This window comes from Cyprinus carpio, chromosome B20 (genome assembly GCF_018340385.1).
Source record: "Cyprinus carpio isolate SPL01 chromosome B20, ASM1834038v1, whole genome shotgun sequence".
In the NCBI taxonomy this organism is placed as follows: domain Eukaryota; kingdom Metazoa; phylum Chordata; class Actinopteri; order Cypriniformes; family Cyprinidae; genus Cyprinus; species Cyprinus carpio.
This window is the reverse complement of record NC_056616.1, coordinates 10963661-10982389: the sequence shown is the minus strand read 5'-3', so window position 1 is coordinate 10982389 and position 18729 is coordinate 10963661. Positions and strand designations below refer to the sequence as shown.

The 18729-nt window shown below is 37.4% G+C and overlaps 1 protein-coding gene across 1 annotated transcript; it reads left to right on the top strand.

The window, feature by feature from the left end:
• Positions 1-1399: 1399 nt before the first annotated feature.
• Positions 1400-15420, top strand: dsg2.1 (desmoglein 2, tandem duplicate 1). Its single transcript, XM_042747455.1, has 14 exons — positions 1400-1719; positions 3861-3989; positions 6638-6799; positions 6913-7054; positions 7706-7869; positions 8113-8244; positions 8341-8526; positions 8794-9143; positions 9245-9387; positions 10471-10692; positions 11374-11622; positions 12258-12385; positions 12501-12779; positions 13249-15420. The coding sequence occupies exons 1-14, from the start codon at positions 1666-1668 to the stop codon at positions 14272-14274; spliced, it is 3366 nt and encodes a 1121-aa protein (XP_042603389.1). The 5' UTR covers positions 1400-1665; the 3' UTR covers positions 14275-15420.
• The last annotated feature ends 3309 nt before the right edge of the window (positions 15421-18729 follow it).

Genomic DNA, 18729 nt, shown 5'->3' with positions numbered 1-18729 from the left:
TGCTCAGAACTAGTTCCAGAAATAATTTAGCATTCAATCACACGTCCATTACAAATAAAAGACAATAGAAAACCATTTGCTGAGCAGTTGTTTAGCTGGGCAAACCCTCAGATACGTTTCGGTTAAGCTGTTTTAAGTATGACCAACTTTTAATAAGCACATGTTAAGGTGTGAGCTTCTGAGGAATCACTTTATACTAATTGTTATTCATATTAATTCTAAAGAAGAGCACCTCAAAGAGCATTGCTTCTGATCTGCTAATGAAGTTAATCTCTAGGCCAGCACAATAGCTTTTTTAGCAAAACTACACATGATTACTCGAAGATTTAAAAAGGAATAATTTCAGAATAATTTTAGGTTGTATTATTTCCATTAAATAAGCATAAAACTGGTGGTTTTAAAACGTTCACATGAGAGCACACTGTCAATGAGCAATAGAAGCATGTATTTTACAAAAGCATATACCTTTTGTGTCACGGACATACTGTATGTGCAAATTATGTGACTTTAATAGTGATACTATGTGTTTTTAAAGTTATTTTAGCATGTCAAGAGCAACAACAACAAAAAAATCGTTCCTTTTCAGTATTATGTTTGCCCATTTTTCCTCATGAGGATACATTTTTGGCCTTCTTGATTAGCAAATATGTTTAGCCTATGTATACTGTGTGTTTATATGTTTATTAAGGGTTTTATACATGCATACATAAACACAATAAAACCTTTATTAAAAAAAGAAACCCATAAATAAAAAAACAACAACCATTTTTGAACTTTTCAAAACAAGTCTTCTATTATTTTCTTTTATATATTTTTTTTTGTTTATTATGTGTCTGTCAGTAAAGAAACAGTTAAAGCACTGAAATTTACCATTTGATTGTTGAAAACCTGATATTTACAGAAATATCAGCATTAGATCCGCCTTCTACTGAAAACATTATTGTGAAATCCTGAAATATAAAACTGTCACCTGTCACCTTTTAAAGCATAGCTATAGCCCAAGTTCCATCATATATTAAAATGTATTAATTTAGCTCAAGATGACACAATGCAATTTCTTAACACTTGGAGACATTCTTTATCTTACATAATATTTTAGATGTTACAGATAACTTATATAAATATTTATTTTTACTTTTATATTGACTGGCTTTAATAATATATAATATATTAATAAAATAATAATACTAATTCTTATTTTTTTTTTTTTTTTTTTAATGGATGTTATTTTTTTTACTCATAGAACACCACATAAAGGGTTAAGAATGGGTCTTGTGGAAATATGTTAATTCTACTGGGTGAGAACACTTGCCACCCCTTATGATACATGAAATGTAATTATGTATTCCCCACCCCTTTCTCTCTTTCATTCTCTCTCTCATACACACTCTCTCTCTCTCTCTCTCTCTCTCTCACACACACACACACACACACCCATCTTTGTGACGTTAGGTCCTCCTTTTAACGCGCAAGGTGAGGGTGTGGGAGAAGCAATGAATAAGGAGTTAGTGTAAAGCGCTCCGGATCGATCTCATTCGCATTATCGCGCATCAAACAGCACCGGGACGCACTTCTTCCGCAGCGGGATCTATTAAACTTTCCACACGCGGCTGGTGACAGCAGCGGATCTCAGGTGACCAGGAAATAGCGCGTGTGCCTCCGGCCATGGCCCGGCGTATATCGCCTGCTGTTGTTTTTCTCTTTTATTTTGGACTATCGGTAAGTTTGTCGTGTTTTTAAATATATCAGTCAATAGATATCCACCCAGCCTACTCCATTTTAGTCTTTCATCTGTATGACAAAGTATCGTTTTGTAAACCGAAACTAAGCCTTGTGCAACGCAAAGATTATGTATTTATGATTGAGTTAATTTGGGCTCAAAACATAACAGCCACAAAGAATTTAATTGGCAAAAACAAAGAAAAAAAAGAAAACGAGTGTCTAATGAATGTGAAACGTCAAACTAACTTTACCTCCGTAACAAACGTTATGTCTCTCATAAAACTGAAACTGCTTTTGTTTTTGTGGCAGCCTCTTTGTTTATAGCACGGTCGATGTGTAAAGCAACCACATTTATGTTTATAAAGTTAGTGTGAAGAAAAGCCTTGTTTTGTCTTTAACTCTTAAAATGCCGGACGCCTCAAGTGTCCAACCCTTCACAGAAATGTACAATGGCAACTAAATGTAAAAAAATAGATAGAAAGAAAAGAAGAGAGATGTTAAAAATGTTACATTATGTTTCTTTTTGTCCATCTGTTTAACTTTTCACAATCATTTCTGTCAAAGTTGATTACAGTTTTCAGAGATTCGGATCGTTTTTTTTTATTTAATCACTGATTCAAATCAGTGAATAAAATGCAAAGAAATTCTTAGTGCTAAGACACGTTTTTAGTGGGTTATCTATCTATCTATCTATCTATCTATCTATCTATCTATCTGTTGTCTGATATTTACAGTGTAACCTACATAAGTTATTTGTAAGTTACTATACATAATATTAAACATACAGTATTATAAGGTTATTATATTATTGTTAATGATATTGTCAATCAGGGGATTATATATATATATATATATATATATATATATATATATATATATATATATATATATATATATATATATATATATATATATACATATATTATTTTTTATTTATTTGTTTTCATTGGTCTGGAGATCCCTAGCTATCTTATTATGGTGTTATCATCGTAATTGTAGTATTTTGTTGGGAACTTCTACTATTTGCCATGGTGTATTTTCGTAAAGGCCATTTTAGAACAGGCTCTCTCTAGAATACAGACAGACAAGCTACAGGAGTCAAACTGGATCTGCAAGTGCAAATAGAAAGTATGCCCTATTCTATTTAATTTCAGGTGTGTTGATATCCCCACCCCCAGGCACCTCAATGATTGACATTTCTCAATAATATTTATCCCAATTCTAATGAAGATGAGTCACCGAACAACAGTTGAGCACAGTCTTGGTTGCTTTGGCTTTCGGTTTTAATATTTTTACATACATTATACCCATACATGTGTCATACACAGAGTGTGTATGAGAAAGTGAATCGCACATTTTATCACAGTTTTTAATACCTACTATTTCCACTTCACAAATGTAAAGATTCTACTTATTTATACGACGATCATTGGGCCTTCAGTTTATGTTAAACAACCTAATGCATGTATCAAACATGTAATTCCTACACAAAATGTGAAATCTTCATGTATCACTATAAACACTCGTAGAAGTACTGTGCAAAGTTTCTGTAGTTACAATTCAGAAATGCACAGTGGAAGAAAGTAAAGAAGCCACTTTACTAAGATATATTTGTGATAGTGCAAGGTTTTCTTTCCTTCCTGCACTGTGTGGGCATTTTTTATCTTAGTTGTGTGTGGTCTGATTAAGGTGATCTCGACTTTTGCTTTTGCCAAGCATTTCTTCATCTTATCTTATCTTTCTTAATTAATTATTTCTGCTAAATTAAATGTTTGACTCCTTGTATTGGGATTATTATTATTTTTTTTTCTGTGGTTGCAAATCTTTTCAGGTTTATATTATTATATCACTTTCATCTCATTTCATATAAATTACAGCATCTGTTTAATTTTGTCTGTGTACAGACGGGATGAGCTTAGTGTCAAACTATGCATGCATGCAAGTTGCAACCGCAGTTTCGATCATTTATAATGACTCACCAGTGAATCGTTCACAAATCCTGCTAAAGAGAACATTCTCATCAGGCAGGGCAGCAAATATAAAAACAAATATCTCTTGGTCTCCTTTTTCTGCTGTGTGAGAAAGTTGGCAGGATAAGTCTTCACAAATTGTTGATGTGCATTTCTGTTTTCCCACAGCATGTTTTTGAGGTTGAAGCCAGATTCCAGAATTCTGTGGCCCTCCACAGGCAGAAGAGAGAATGGATCATCCCTCCCCAAATCTTAGAGGAGAATGTGGATTACACAAAGAGAGAGTTCATTGCAAAAGTGAGTCAGACTTTTCCTGCGTCAAACGCATTGATATGCAAACATCAACCTTACTGCACAAAGTGTAAAAAAGCCTAGGCGTCAACTTTTTCACCAGGAAGTTAAAAAGGGAAAAATAAAATCACACAAAGTACAATTATAGGAATAGTTCACCCAAAAGTGAAAATTTACTGAAGATTTACTCACCCTTAGGCCATCCAAGATGAGTTTGTTTCTTTATCAGAACATATTTGCAGGCAATTTAGCTTTAAGTCACTTGCTCGTCAGTAGATCTTCTGCAGTGAATGGGTGCCATCAGAATGAGAGTCCAAACAGTTGATAAAAACATCAAAATGATCCACAATTAATCAACATGACTCCAACGAATTAACGGCTTGTGAAGCGAAAAGCTGTTTTTGTAATAAACAAATATATCACAATGTTTTTAACTTCAAGTCATCTCCATAACATTGCTTTCTCCATTAAAAAGTGGTCTCATCTGAATCAGGAGATAAATATGCACAAAACAAAACGGTTCTAAACTAATATATTGGTGGATTTTGATGTAAGAGGATAAGAGGGGATGGACTTTTCATTGAAGGAAACTGTCAGGGTGGTAAAGGAAGAGGAATCAGTTGCAGGGATAACAGATTAATTGAGTTTCAAACACAAAACAGGAACTCGGGAACTAAGCCACTTTCCGAGAGGGCAACCAGGAGAGATTCCAGCCAGGCCCAGGTCCATGGAAGTGAATGTCAACTCAGCAGGAAAGGGGTTTCAGAGCGATTGGCAGAGAGCAACAGTTCATGAGCAATGAGACAGACAAGCTCTCCAATGAGCACCAGGGCACAGGGAATGGGGACAGTGGGAGAGAGAGGGAGAGAGAGAGGGAGAGTGAAGGCAGAAGCCTGGCTGACTAAACTAGAATCTTCTGAGGCTGGTGGATAAGACTGATATTAGCAGAGCAGCTGGATGGATGGAACAGGAAGGGCAGGTTGAGCAGGACAGCAAGGGATGGGATGGGAGGGAGGTGGCAGGGCAACATGTCCTCCAATCAAAACGCCTGTATAGGTTGTTTGTCCAAATCCCTGAAATACGACCCATCAGAGCATATACTACAACTGCACCCCTATCAACAACAGGACACTTTTATATTAATGCTCTGACTCTTTTATCTGCTCCATAATTTGGATTTCGTATAGCTCAGTTGGTAGAGCATCGCGTTATACAACAATATACAATCATGTGATCATGGGTTCAATCCCAAAGAATGCACGTGCTCATAAAATGTATATGAAGATTTTGCATGATTTCTGTGAGGATAGGTTTAGGGGCGGGGTTAGGTGTGGTCATTCATATGAATTCGTATGAATTAGCCACCTAGAAAAATATGTACAAATTGCCGTGAGATCAGGTTGGACCAAGTAATAAGTCCACAAATTGCATTTAAATAAACACACATTTTGATTAGTAATGACAGACAGATGTAATTTCACGACGACAGATGCAACACTTCACTGTCATTATTTGTACGCCCGCTAGAAGTCACTAAACTTTAAAACGTAAATATAGGTAATAAGGTGCATGCACAAAGGACCTATAAGGTAATTTTTTTTTTGTTGGAGGACAGTCTGGGCAAGCAGTAGGATGTCCAGCAGCCAAAGCCAGTGGGGAAACTGGAGATCAAAACGGGGAAGGGGAAAAACAAAAACAAAAACTAAACTAAAAGGCAGGAGCTCAAAAAACAAGGAACTAGATATCACAGAACTAAATCAAAAAGGAAAAACCCTAATATCAAAAAGTATAAAATAAATGTAGACTAGACTAGACTAGGGCTCACAGTCAACAAAGACAAAAACCAAGTTGACACAGCAAAGCAGAGATTCGATCTGGCACAAAACCGAGAACAAGAGGAGGATATAAAGGAAGACTAATTATCTAAAACAGGTTTTAAGGCTAACAAGATAATCAGGTAACAAGAGGGGCGGGGTAACAGTAGACAATAGAACACAAACACAAATACCAACTGACAGCCATGTTCTCCAGACAGACCAGGACATAACATAAACAAACCCAGATCAGACTGGTGCCTTAACAGAAGCGTTCTTATGGATAATCAATTATAGTATTTTAGCCAGAAGCAATGTTTAAAAGTAAAAACGCCTTAATGATGGATTTGTTTCTTACAAACAACAAACCTTTCACTTCACAGTTCATTAACTGATGGACTATAGTCATGTGGATTAGTTGTAGATTCTTGTGATGTTTTTATCAGCTGTTTGAACATTTGTCATTCTGATGGCACCCATTCACTGCAGTGGATCCATTGGTGAGCAGGTGACATTTAAAAATTTGTTCAAATCCCATCTTTAAGAGAGTAGATTTTCTGCAAGTTTGGATTTTTGGGTGAGCTGTTCCTTTAAATGTATGTTATGCATAGAAATTACATAGAAACTATGCATAGAAATCACATATAGAAAATACACAAAAATTACAACCTTAGCTTCTTGTAATTCAAACTTTGTAAATAAAAACTGATGTCTGCAGTATCATTATTGCAAAAGTAGTTGATGAACTCACTACATCACATGTGTGACATACAGTGCAACAATATCACTGTAGGCTTGATTGGTTTTTACGTTAAATAAATGTGTTTCTGATTTATTTAGATTCGCTCAGATAAGGAAGACATCAAACTGAAAAATGTGAGGTACTCACTGAAGGGCGTCGGTGCAGACAAGGAGCCGTTCAATTTATTTGTGGTGAATCCTGAAAATGGATATGTCAGGATAACGGGGATCCTTGACAGAGAGTCCATCGCACAATACAATGTAAGTCAAATGGCTGTGATGACAATGATGATTCATGATGATGATGATGAAGGTGGCTTCAACACCTACGCTTGATTATGATGGATGATGATCTTGAATTTATTCCTCTGTAGCTTTCAGGCGTTGCTACATTCACAGATGGCACGATTGCAGAAAATGACATTGGGCTGAGAATCAGAGTGAAGGATCAGAATGATAATCCGCCTGTATTTGGTCTGATGGATCCCGGGGCTGTAGACGAGCTCAGTCCAGCAGGTATGTGATCTGCAGTTATTACAGGTATATATAAAAACAGGTTGACGAAGTTTGTACAATAAATAACAACTCCCCAAAAATGTAATGATATTTATGAATGAATAATTTAACAACAAAAAAACATCTTCAAATATACACTACAGTTCAATTTTTTTAATGTTTTTTAAGAGAAGTTTCTTATGTTTACCAACACATTTATTTGATTAAATAAAATGTAGTATAAAAAGGAATATTATAAAAAATATTATTACAGTTTATTACAAGTATTATTATACAGTATTATTACAAGAAATATGTCTTATTATTATCAAAGTTGAAAACAGTTGTGCTACTTATTTTTATGGAAATATATTTTTGTGATGATGTACATCTGTAAATTCATTTAATGTCAATTAAAAACTATTTAAAAATTATGATCAAGGTGTTTACATTCACATGTATTCAAGGTCTGAGAAAAATGTTATTACTTTTTGCTTGAAGGTTACACCATTTTAAATGTATTACAGTGTTAAAATGGTATTAAAAAGTTTTTTTTTTGAAACTTTAAGAAACCAACATAAACATAAAGAATGCATTTCTAAGAACTTAGAATCACATGTTTTAAAGTAGATTTTTCCTTTCATTTATCATGGGCACTCTTATTTGATACAGAAACGGAAGTAATGAAGATTAATTGCTTTGATGCCGATGAGCCAGGAAACCCAAACTCTCAAATCAAGTATGAGATTGTTGAGCAGCAGCCCGCTGGGGAGAGGATGTTCAGAGTTGACAGTGACGGCAAAGTCCGTGTTGTCAATCCTAACCTGGATAGAGAGGTGAGAGGCCACCATCACTGTATCAAATGTGCTTCTAATATCTAACATGCTACATAACACAAACACAAACAGCACTGGCTCTTCTTCAGTTACAGCACATATGAGCTTCATTGTTCTGTTATTGTTTCGTTTTAAATGAGTAATGCAGGAACATATAAAGCTACAATGATTGCTTTTGTTGAGCATAATGAGCAGTATGTAGACGATTCCACCTTTTTATTCACACGCCATCTCTCTCTTCAGACCATTGATCAGTATGTCCTGCTTGTCAAAGCATCTGACCTGAATGGAGCTCCAGGCGGCAATGTCGCCACAGGGACGGTCATCATCAAGATCAATGACGTCAACGATAATGTGCCTACATTGGAAGGCCCAGTAAGAAAATATCTTCACTATATTAACATCCACAGAGTTATGTTGTTGTAGTGGTCCCTTCCATTTTTGCAACCTCTTTTTTTTTTTTCTCCATAGTTTGAGGCCAGTATTGAGGAAAATACAGAGAAAGTAGAGGTGATGAGACTCAAAGCAAGCGACCTGGATCTTCAGGACACGGACAACTGGGTGACTAAGTGCTTTATTGCATCAGGCAATGAGGCTGGATACTTCAGCATTCACACGGACACAAAGACCAATGAGGCAGTCCTTATGCTTGATAAGGTGTGCAATGATATTTGTTGCTTATTTCTTTCATAATAATCCGAGTAGGTTTTTTTATGATGCCAAAATCACTCGGCTGATAAATTTAATGGGTACTTGGTTATACTGATACAGAAGAAAGGCTAGTATTGTTACCTTGTTATATATCAACTTACTTTAAAAGTACTGGTACTTTTGACAGGGATAGTTATAGCATGTAACTGTTCTGAAGCAGATTATACTCAGCCATTAGCTTAAAAAATTATCTCATGTCTATTTGCCCTGCAGGCTGTCGATTATGAGGATGTCAAAGACCTGAAGCTTGGCATTGGTGTAGTAAACGTAGCTCCATTCCACTCCTCAGTGAGTGGAGGAGGACAAGTAAGCAATATCAACTTCGGGGGCACCAGTGGTGGCACAGGAGGAGGCGGTGCCAGTTCAGGCGGTTCATGGTCAACAGCAGGGGGTCAGATATACAATGTGAATGTCAAGGTGAAAAACCAGCCTGAAGGACCCAAGTTCATGCCCCAAACAAAAGCCATCCCCATCTCAGAAGGCAAGACTTTTAACAGCAATGAAGTCATCGCAAGATACCCCGCCACTGATACAGACACAGGAAAGGAAGCTACCAACGTAAAGTACGTTTACATAGAAATAGTTCTGTCAACAATTAAGAGGAAACAGCATAAAAAAACAATGAGAAATGAGCTTGAGCTAACTATGTTCCTTTTTCTTACAGGTATGTTAAAGGATTTGACCCAGATAACTGGCTGACCATCGATGAGACAACTGGAGCCATTAAAATGAACAAGGCTCCTGACCGCGAGTCCAAGTATCTAGTTAACGGCACTTACTATGCCCATATTTACAGCATAACTCAAGGCAAGTTCTCTGCAGGGTTATTAACTAAAACCTTTTTTTTAAATCATTTACTTACCCTCAAGTTGTTCCAAACTTGTAGAAGTTTGTTCTGTTGAACACAAAAGAAGATATTTTGAAGAACATTGGTAACCAAAGAGTGGCTGGTAACCATTGACTTCCATAGTCTTTTCTTTCCATACAGTGGACGTCAATGGGAACCAGCAACTATTTGGCTACTAACAATATAACTATAACTTACATTTATTTTATTTCAGCTAGTTGCCAAGGCAACATTTCTCATTTTTATTTAGTTTAAGTACTAAAATAACTGAAACTAAAAACTATTTAAGACATAAGACAAATAAATAAAAATGACAAAAATATAACAAGAACACTAAGACATTAAAATCAAATTAAAAACATAAAATATAAAAAATAAAATCTAATTCAAAATATTAACAAAAATATAATAGTATAAATCATACTAAAATAGCAGTGGTTCTAGAGAAAAGGGAAAACATTTCTTTATTGAAGTCTTTGTTGTTTTATTTTTTAACTGTTTTCAGATGTTGCCAGGTTATGGCTCCCTGTCATAATACTATACTTAATTAACTTACAGACCAATCATACTTCCAGTGTGCCACATAGTGTAATTAATACAATGGAAATTGCAGGTACATAACCTGTCCTAAAGATGGCGCCATCTTCACATTGATTAACAATAGTTACTGAAAACTTGGTCAATATTTGGATGCTTAACTATGTGCAAGTTATGATGTAAAAAAAAGATTTGATTTAATCCATTCGTTTATATTGCATTCTCTTTATATATATTGTTCTGTCTTTTACATTTTTTTTTTAGTTCTTTTTAAAAACCTGAAAGTAGACCAAAAGCTTTCTTTTAGTTTAGTTTTCGATACGTTCGTTTTTATTATATATTACAGTATTCTAACATTTGTCTCACATTTATATTCATGTATTGAATGCAATATATATATATATATATATATATATATATATATATATATATATATATATATATATATAATATTTTTTTTTTTATTTACTTTTTTTTTTAAATACGTTTTTCTTTTTCACTCATAGACTTGCCTTCAAAGACGGCAACAGGCACCATTGCCATCCAAGTAGAGGATTTTAATGACCACTGCCCAACTTTGACAAGCAAAGTCAATACACTCTGTACTGACAAGGATGCCATCTTAGTCACTGCATTGGATGAGGATGCACCGCCCAATGGAGCTCCATTCACCTTCAATGTTGTCCCAGAAGGAACTATGGGGAAATGGACAGTTGAGCATTTAAACGGTATGCCAGATGTTGCCAGGTTATTTTTTGACCCACAACAATACTTCAATTATATAATATTTAAAAACTGCATTGAAGTTAAATCTAAAGTAAAATATTTCCATGAATATTTATAGAAAAATACTGCCTCAGTACCTCTATGTGTCACTGGGGGGGGGGTGGGGGGGTACTGACTGACTGACATGGTAATGGTACTGACACTAATTTCAAATGATTTTTAATGGTCGCTTTGTCATGTCCAGTGTAGACAGACAGACTTTAGCTGTTTCATGGGGGATGTCAGGTGTTCGAAAAAAAATATAAATAGTAATATTCGAATCTCAAAATTGAAAATCGAATGCCAACCTACCGAACGAATAATCGAATATTCTAGTCCAGCCCTAATAGACAGTAGCACAACTACCACTTTCATGGCCCAGAAAGGTAGTAAGAACATTGTTAAAATAGTCCATCTGACATCAGTGGTTCAACCGTAATTTTACGAAGCTACAAGAATACTTTTTGTGCAAAAAGAAAACAAAAATAACCACTTTATTCAACGATTTCTTCTCTTCCATGTCAGTCTTCGTCGCGCATACACAAAACTACCACAACGCACACATGTGGTGCTGCTGACACACGAGCTGGCGTTCTGCCACTACTGACTTTGGGGTTGAGATCTTCTGTTTTTCTTCCTATCAGATACCACAGCCATCTTCAGAACAAATGAAAAGCTGTGGCCAGGAGAATATGAGCTGACGGTGGATGTCAAGGACCAGCAGGGGTTGTCATGTCCAGAACCTCAGAAAATTCAGGTGGATGTGTGCACCTGCACCAACCAGGGAGCTTGTGCCAGAGCAGGACCAAGTGGAATATCAGGAGCATTTAAGGGATCCAGGCTTGGACCAGCTGGAATCGGCCTGCTCTTCCTGGGACTCCTTTCATTATTGCGTAAGTTTATTTAGTATCTTATAGTCTACCATGTAAACCATGACATTTTCTAGACATTTAGTTAATTGCCTGGTTTCTATTTATAAAAACTGAAGTATGCAGTTTCTGCAGAACTAGAGTCAATCAGTGGAATTACAAAAATAAAGCATATTAATAAAGCATATTTTCAAACAACCTTTGATCAGCAGGTGTAAAGATTGACCGTAAAGAGCTAATGTATGTCAAAAGCTTGAGTTTAGTTTACCTGTCGAGAAGAAAGCACCACCAGTGTTTACTTTTGTGCACTTCTGAAACCAAATATAAATTCCTTATTCCATGAGACATATAGTCCTACTCTTGCTCAACGACAGTAGCCACACCCCAAACTCTCACTGCTCTTCATATTTTGATGGTGCCTGGGAGGTTCAGTCTTTACACTTCTGTAAAATAAGAAATAAACCCATGAAAGGCATACTAATAGTACAACGAACTGAGTTTAGAGAATGTATTTTGACATAAAAAAAATGGTCAAACTTCACCTTATTTTCTTTTGCCTGATTGCCTAACAACTATCATTATTCTGGAGAACACAAAAAAGATATTGTGATTCATAATTAAGATGTGAAAATAATTGCTGTATTTCTCCTCTGTTACAGTCATCCCACTCCTGTTGCTGCTGTGTCAGTGTGGAGCTGCGGGGATGGCGGGAGCTTTCAGAGACATGCCCTTTGACACTAAAGAGCATCTCATCTCTTACCATACCGAGGGCCAGGGAGAGGACAGGGTAAGAGCTTGACTTTCTGATTGAATTGCAATGTATGTTACCAGGAGCAAAATCTGATTAAGATGTTATTTTTTATCTCAAAGCTAAATGAATCAAACCCTTTTGTCTCTGATAGGATGTTCCACTCGATTTTATTGATAATGGAAGGTTAGATTATGCATCAAAAGACGTGGGTGGCATGAGTTTTTTTGGAGGAGGAGGAGCAGCAGGAGGAGCAGGAGGAACAGGCTTCATGGAATCCACTTCCACAATGGGGTTTCGTGGCTACAATGAAATGGAAATGTCCTACATGGACTCGATCAGAAGAAGTGAGACTCTTAGGAGTAGAGGAGTGGCTGGAGATTTTGATGGAATGGCCGTGTCTGATATGTTCCTGGGCGAATACTACTCACAGGTTAGTATATACCTACAGGACAGTGTATATAAAGTTCATTTATTATGTTTATTTAGTGTCTAGTGTTATGTTTATTTATCTATCTGTCTGTCTATCTATCATTTTATTGTTTTGTTTTATAATGTACTGTTCCATCATTTATTGTTCAATCTATCGTTCTATCATTTTATCATTCAATTTATCATTCTGTCTGTAATTCTATTCATTATTCTCTCATTTTTTTTTCTTTATATTTATATATCATTTATCATCATTCTTTTATCTATCTATCTATCTATCTATCTAATTTTAATAGATATTGTTCTATTTATCATTAAATCATTTTTTCTATCTATCATTTCATTATTCTATCTGTCATTTCATTGTTCAATCTATCACTCTATCATTATTATACTATCATTATATTGCTGTATTGTATTATTTATGTGGATCACATTTATATATATGTATTGCTCTATGTGTGTTACAGAAAAGCCGTGGAATGGAGGATGGATTTGCTAAGAATGGGCCTAAGGTGTATGATTTTGAAGGGCAGGGCTCTCCTGTGGGCTCTGTGGGCTGCTGCAGCATCCTCGAAGATAACAATGACCTAGAGTTTCTCAATGACCTCGGGCCCAAGTTCACTACTCTCGCTGAAATATGTGGAGGTAAAAAGATTGAGGTCCCTGCTCCTCTTCCCCCACCTCCCAAACCCATCGTGGGCCGTACCGAGGTGGTGTCTTCATCAACCAACGTTATAAATCCTGGGAATATTACCACTAACAGAGCTATAACTTCAAACACATTGAATATAGCTTCCAACACGGCTACAACATCATCTACTCGTGTGGAGAACGTCATGGTCACAGACAACCGGCCCACAGTGATTACGAGTGTCCAACCGGCTCCAACACTCCTGGTGCAACCGCAGCCAATGTACTACATGGTGGAGCCGCAGCCCACCACGGTAATGTTCACTGAAAGGCCCGCCATGGGACAGAACATGTACGTGCTGAACAGCGGCCCGGTAGCCGAGGGGGTTGTAGTCCAAGGCGCCAACATAGCAACGAATACCCTGACCCGCGGCGAGAGAATGGTGCTTGTTGACAGGGGGGCACCTGCTCAGGCTGGGGTGCTGCAAAGAGGTAATCTGTCTGGATCACAAGTGCTCCTGGTGGATGGGGGAGCCACGAGCGGTCAAGCCCTTCAGGGGACGCTTCAGAGAGGGGTTGCTGGATCTCAGGGCCTGATGGTTGTGGAAGGACAAGGGGGTCATGTGATTCAGGGGTCCCTCCGAAAAGGTGTTTCCACTCATGGTGGATCTCAAAATGTCTTTTATATGGAGAGCAAAGGGGGATCAGGTGTGGGTGTTCAAAAGGGGATGATGTCCACTGCAGGGTCATTCGGAAGCATCGGATTAGGTGGGTCATCTGTCCCGATTAACCAAAACCCATCCTCACAAAAAGTCGTTGTCCAGGAGAGAAAGGTTGTGACAACACAAAGTGTCAAGCAATAATGCAACACTCATTCAGTACTTGTCTTCAGAGTTATTCAGAAGTCTTCAGAGCTCATGCATGCAAATCATTAGAGTTTCATGTTGTTACCATGTAAGGTCACATAGAATATGCAAATAATGCTTGAAAACTGTTTTTGGTTAATAGCCTTGAGGTTTACTTCTCTGTATGTGTAGTGCACTATACTTTATTTCATTTTTTCCCCTTGCCTATAGATTATATGTTACTGTATGTGTGCATTCAGTGTGTGCTCTGTAAAGTCTGTTGTTTGCGGAAAATATGCACAAGTTGCCCTGAGGCCATTCCTAGTTTATGCAAATCAGCTGAAAGCTATTTTAGATAAGTGCAGATATATGAGAACATATACAGCCAGAAGTCAGTTGAGTACAGTACAAAAGACTATAGAAGGACAGATGTTTTTTTGTTGTTGTTGTTGTTTTTTTTAATTTCAGTGCTGTAAAAGACAATTCATGAATCAATTGTGGCAATGTATATTTTGGGTAGCTGTTTATATAAACGATCAGTGTGTTTCATTAACCATTACTGTTAGGGTTTGCATTTTTTACAGTACTTTTCATTCCTCTTCTTAGTTACTGTTTGTAAACAAGTTGGAAGTCTGATTAGTAAGTCTGTGTTTAGAAGCTTATGGTTTATCTTTGCAGTGTGGTTAAATAAAAAGACCAAACCCACGTTCCAAGTAATAATGATCATATGTATGAAATGAATGTTATATAAAAATGTCTTATTTTTTTTCTCTCAAAATGCTTTAATTTAAGAATACTGTAGCTAAAGCACATTTCTTTTGTTTAGTCAAATTTAATGCTAAATACTAAAAAAAAAAAAAAAATTGGTGCTGGGATTTTTCTATTCACAGCTCTGGATTGGTAAAAAAAAAAAATATTTAATTTTTTGAAGTTTTTTTGAAGGGATGGGAAGTGGTTTCCAACTTTCCCAGAAACTGACTCAATAGCTACATGGTGGGAAAGTGTTACTAGTTTTCACAGATAAACTTTTTTCAGGGGTCAATATTGTAAAGCAGCTTAAGGCTGTTTAGAACTTCTATTTTTTAATGCAGATTTTATAAATGTTTCATATGTTTCACTGTGGAACAGAATTCCAAAACACAATAAAAAGTCATTTTAATGTCATCCGTTGTGTATAACTGTGTCTATGGGCAAGTGTCAACAAAAACTGGAATCTGTAAAGTAGTCATTCAAGGGAGGCCAGCCATTCCTAGGAATTTCACAAGCTCAGTTTCAGACAAAGAAATTGGCAAGAACAACCCACGGCGCTCTGGAATACAATTCTATAATGAACTGAACATAACCAGCAGTTTTGGGGTAATGCCTTACAAGTAACGTGAGTTATGTAATCAGATTACTTTTTGTAAGTAACTAGAAAAGTAATGCATTACTTTTTAATTTAGAAGGAAATATCTAAGTTACTTTTTTAAATAAGTAACACCAGTTACTTTGTTTCCCATGTCTTGATTGACAGCTCTCGTGTTGCCAGAATATTATACAATCCTGCAATAATTTAATGTTAAATAGACAAATATCACTTATGTATTTAATCCCATTTTATTAACCAATGTCTTTGCTACAGACCTTCGATGATCCAATTTAACCATACTAATAAGCATAAATGACACATTTGTGTTTCAATCTTGCTGAATAGCGTTGAACTTTCTTCTCATTCTACATTTGTAAAAGAAGAACTTTTTATATTAAAAACAAACAAACAAGCCCTGCCCAGATTTAAAAAGTAACTCAAAAGAGATTGTCCCACATTTTGGTCACTGTACCTGTCCCCAAACATTAGTATTCCACTTGAATATACTATTTTTAATTATTTTTCTTCCAAACAAGCCTACTGCCTTTTAAAACACTTTTAGGAACTGCCACTAAAAAGAACTCAAATAAATCTTATAAAATAATTTCACTGTAAGTAATCCTTATCCATCAGTGTGTAGGAATGAGCTGTACACTTTCCGTCATGCTTTATTTTTATCATTGGGAAAATAGTGTAATGCTTGATATTTTAATGTGATAATATGCGGGGTTGAAGCTATTTTTGCAATGGAATAAAAAAAAGTAGAAGTTAATTTAGATTTTTTTTAATTACACAATTTTGACTCAAAATTGTGAGATCTACAGTCAGAACTTTGAAAAAATAAACTTAGAAATCTGAGTAAAAATGTTAAGTCAAAGGGAAGGTCTTTCCCTTTTCCCTTTCCCTTGTTCCCTGAAGGAGGGAATGGAGACGTCACGTCAGTAATGACCAACGAATAAGAGAGACCAATCCACTTTGAGTGCAAACTAAATGAGTAAATGCACATTGGAGCTGCACAGCATTTGTGGTGACATGACGTGGCCCTCTATTCCCTCCTTCAAGGAACGAGGGTTACATATGTAACCAAGACCTTCCCTTTGAGTCGGTCACTTTCAACGTCACGTCGATAATGTCCAATGAATTGGGATCCCTACCAAAAACGCCATGGATGCTGCCCCTTCCAGTGTCCTGTGCGAGCATCCTGTTGTTGTAGCACTACCCACTCAGTGAGATTGGATATCACTGAGAAAACGTACCAATTCCACTTGGAACCGGAACGCTGCGGAAGCCTCATACTTCCCGAATGAGGTTTCGGAAGCACTTACACATTAACAACCATTTAGGTGCATTTGGAAGATTAGGGGTGATTGTAAATTTCTTGGAAAATGGCAGAAAGTCTGCCGGGGAAACATGGGCTCCAAGGCTATAATGTGGACTTTACACATATGGGATTCACCTAGGTCACCCAGCCCTCAACTGGTTCTCACAGATTCATCAAGTGAGGGACTAGCACCGGACGCTCCGCCATGTTCTACAAATATCTGTCAGCGAGGCGCCACTAGCCAGTGCCCTGGAGGATGCAACATTTCTAGTAGAGTTTGCATGCACCTTGAGTGGGCAGTTCACACCCTGTGCCTGATAAGCCAGGGAGATGGCATCCACTATCCAGTGGGCCATCCTCTGCTTGGGGGCAGCATTCCCCTTCTGCCGGGCTCTGTAACAGACAAAGAGGTGATCTGAGGTCTTGAAGCTTTGTGTCCGGTCTACATACCATCTTAAGGCTCAGAAGGGACAAAGCAAAGCTAGGGCTGGGTCTGCCTCCTCCGGGGGCAGGGAGTAGTGGGAACCTTGGGCACATAGCCGGGCCAGGGCCTCAGGATTACCTGGGAGTTAGCCGGCCCAAGCTCTAGGCACTATTCGTTGACAGAGAATGCAGGTCCCCTTCCCTCTTGATGGAGGCCATTGCAAGCAGGAGCAGAGTTTTCATTGATATAAACTTCAGCTCAGCTGACTGCAAAGGCTCGAATGGGCCTTGCTGTACTGCTTTGAGCACTAGAGACAGGTCTCAAGAGGGTATGGGGGGGGCAGTGAGAATGTAACCTTCTGGCTCCCCTAAGGAACCAGATGACCAGGTCATGCTCCCCTGCTGACTTCTCTTCCATGGGGTCGTAGTTAGCAGCAATCGCAGCAACATAGACTTTAAGGGTGGAGGGAGACAGCCTTCGCTCCAACCCCTGCTGCAAAAAGGACAGCCAGACTCTGATCGGGCATCTTCGGGGGTCGATGAGAAGAACACCACTTGACGAACAGGTTCTACTTCAAGGCGTAAGCGTGTCTTGCAAGTTCCCTTTCAGTCGGTCACTCTCTACGCAACGTCGGTAAAGACCGACGAATTGGGACCTCGCTTAGAGAGACCAATCCACATTGAGTGTAAACTAAATGAGCCAATACACATTGGCATGTGATGAAAAGTTAAATTGTGAGATAAAAAGTTGCTATTACCTTTTATTTTTATTTCATGATGGAAAGATGGAAATACAAAGTTCTGGCATGGAACTCTAGATGGCGCAGTCCGATAGATCTAACTTGTTATGACATAATGACATCATCACATGGCACAGCTGATTGGTTCTCTCCTGTATCGGTAACCTATGAACTCGCTGCTCAACATTCAAATACCTGGCTGTGTTTGGTGTAGCAGTAGCAGCACACTTCAGAAGTCCTCCACCTTCCCCACCTCCACCTGTATAGATCTGCTATGGGGTGATCATGTATGCTATGGGGGTTATTCATATATGTTGTATGTGCAGAAGCAATATTCCTTACATGCTTACAGCAGCGGTACTTGCTCTGCCACAGCAGCAGCAGCAGCAGCGTAGTAGATCTATTCTGCCAAGACCACATACACATTAACATTGTCATGTACTTTACCATATCATGACAGATATTAAGAATTCTTAAAGAAAAAAAAATCTAAATTTTGACAACATACTGTATAGACTTGAATACTGTATGTTATTTTAGAAATGAACAGTGAAGATTTTAAAAGGTCACTTTAGGGGGGGCCTTCATAATTTTAAGTTCAGTGAATGTGATTTTTTTTAAAAATGGCTTTGATGAGTAAA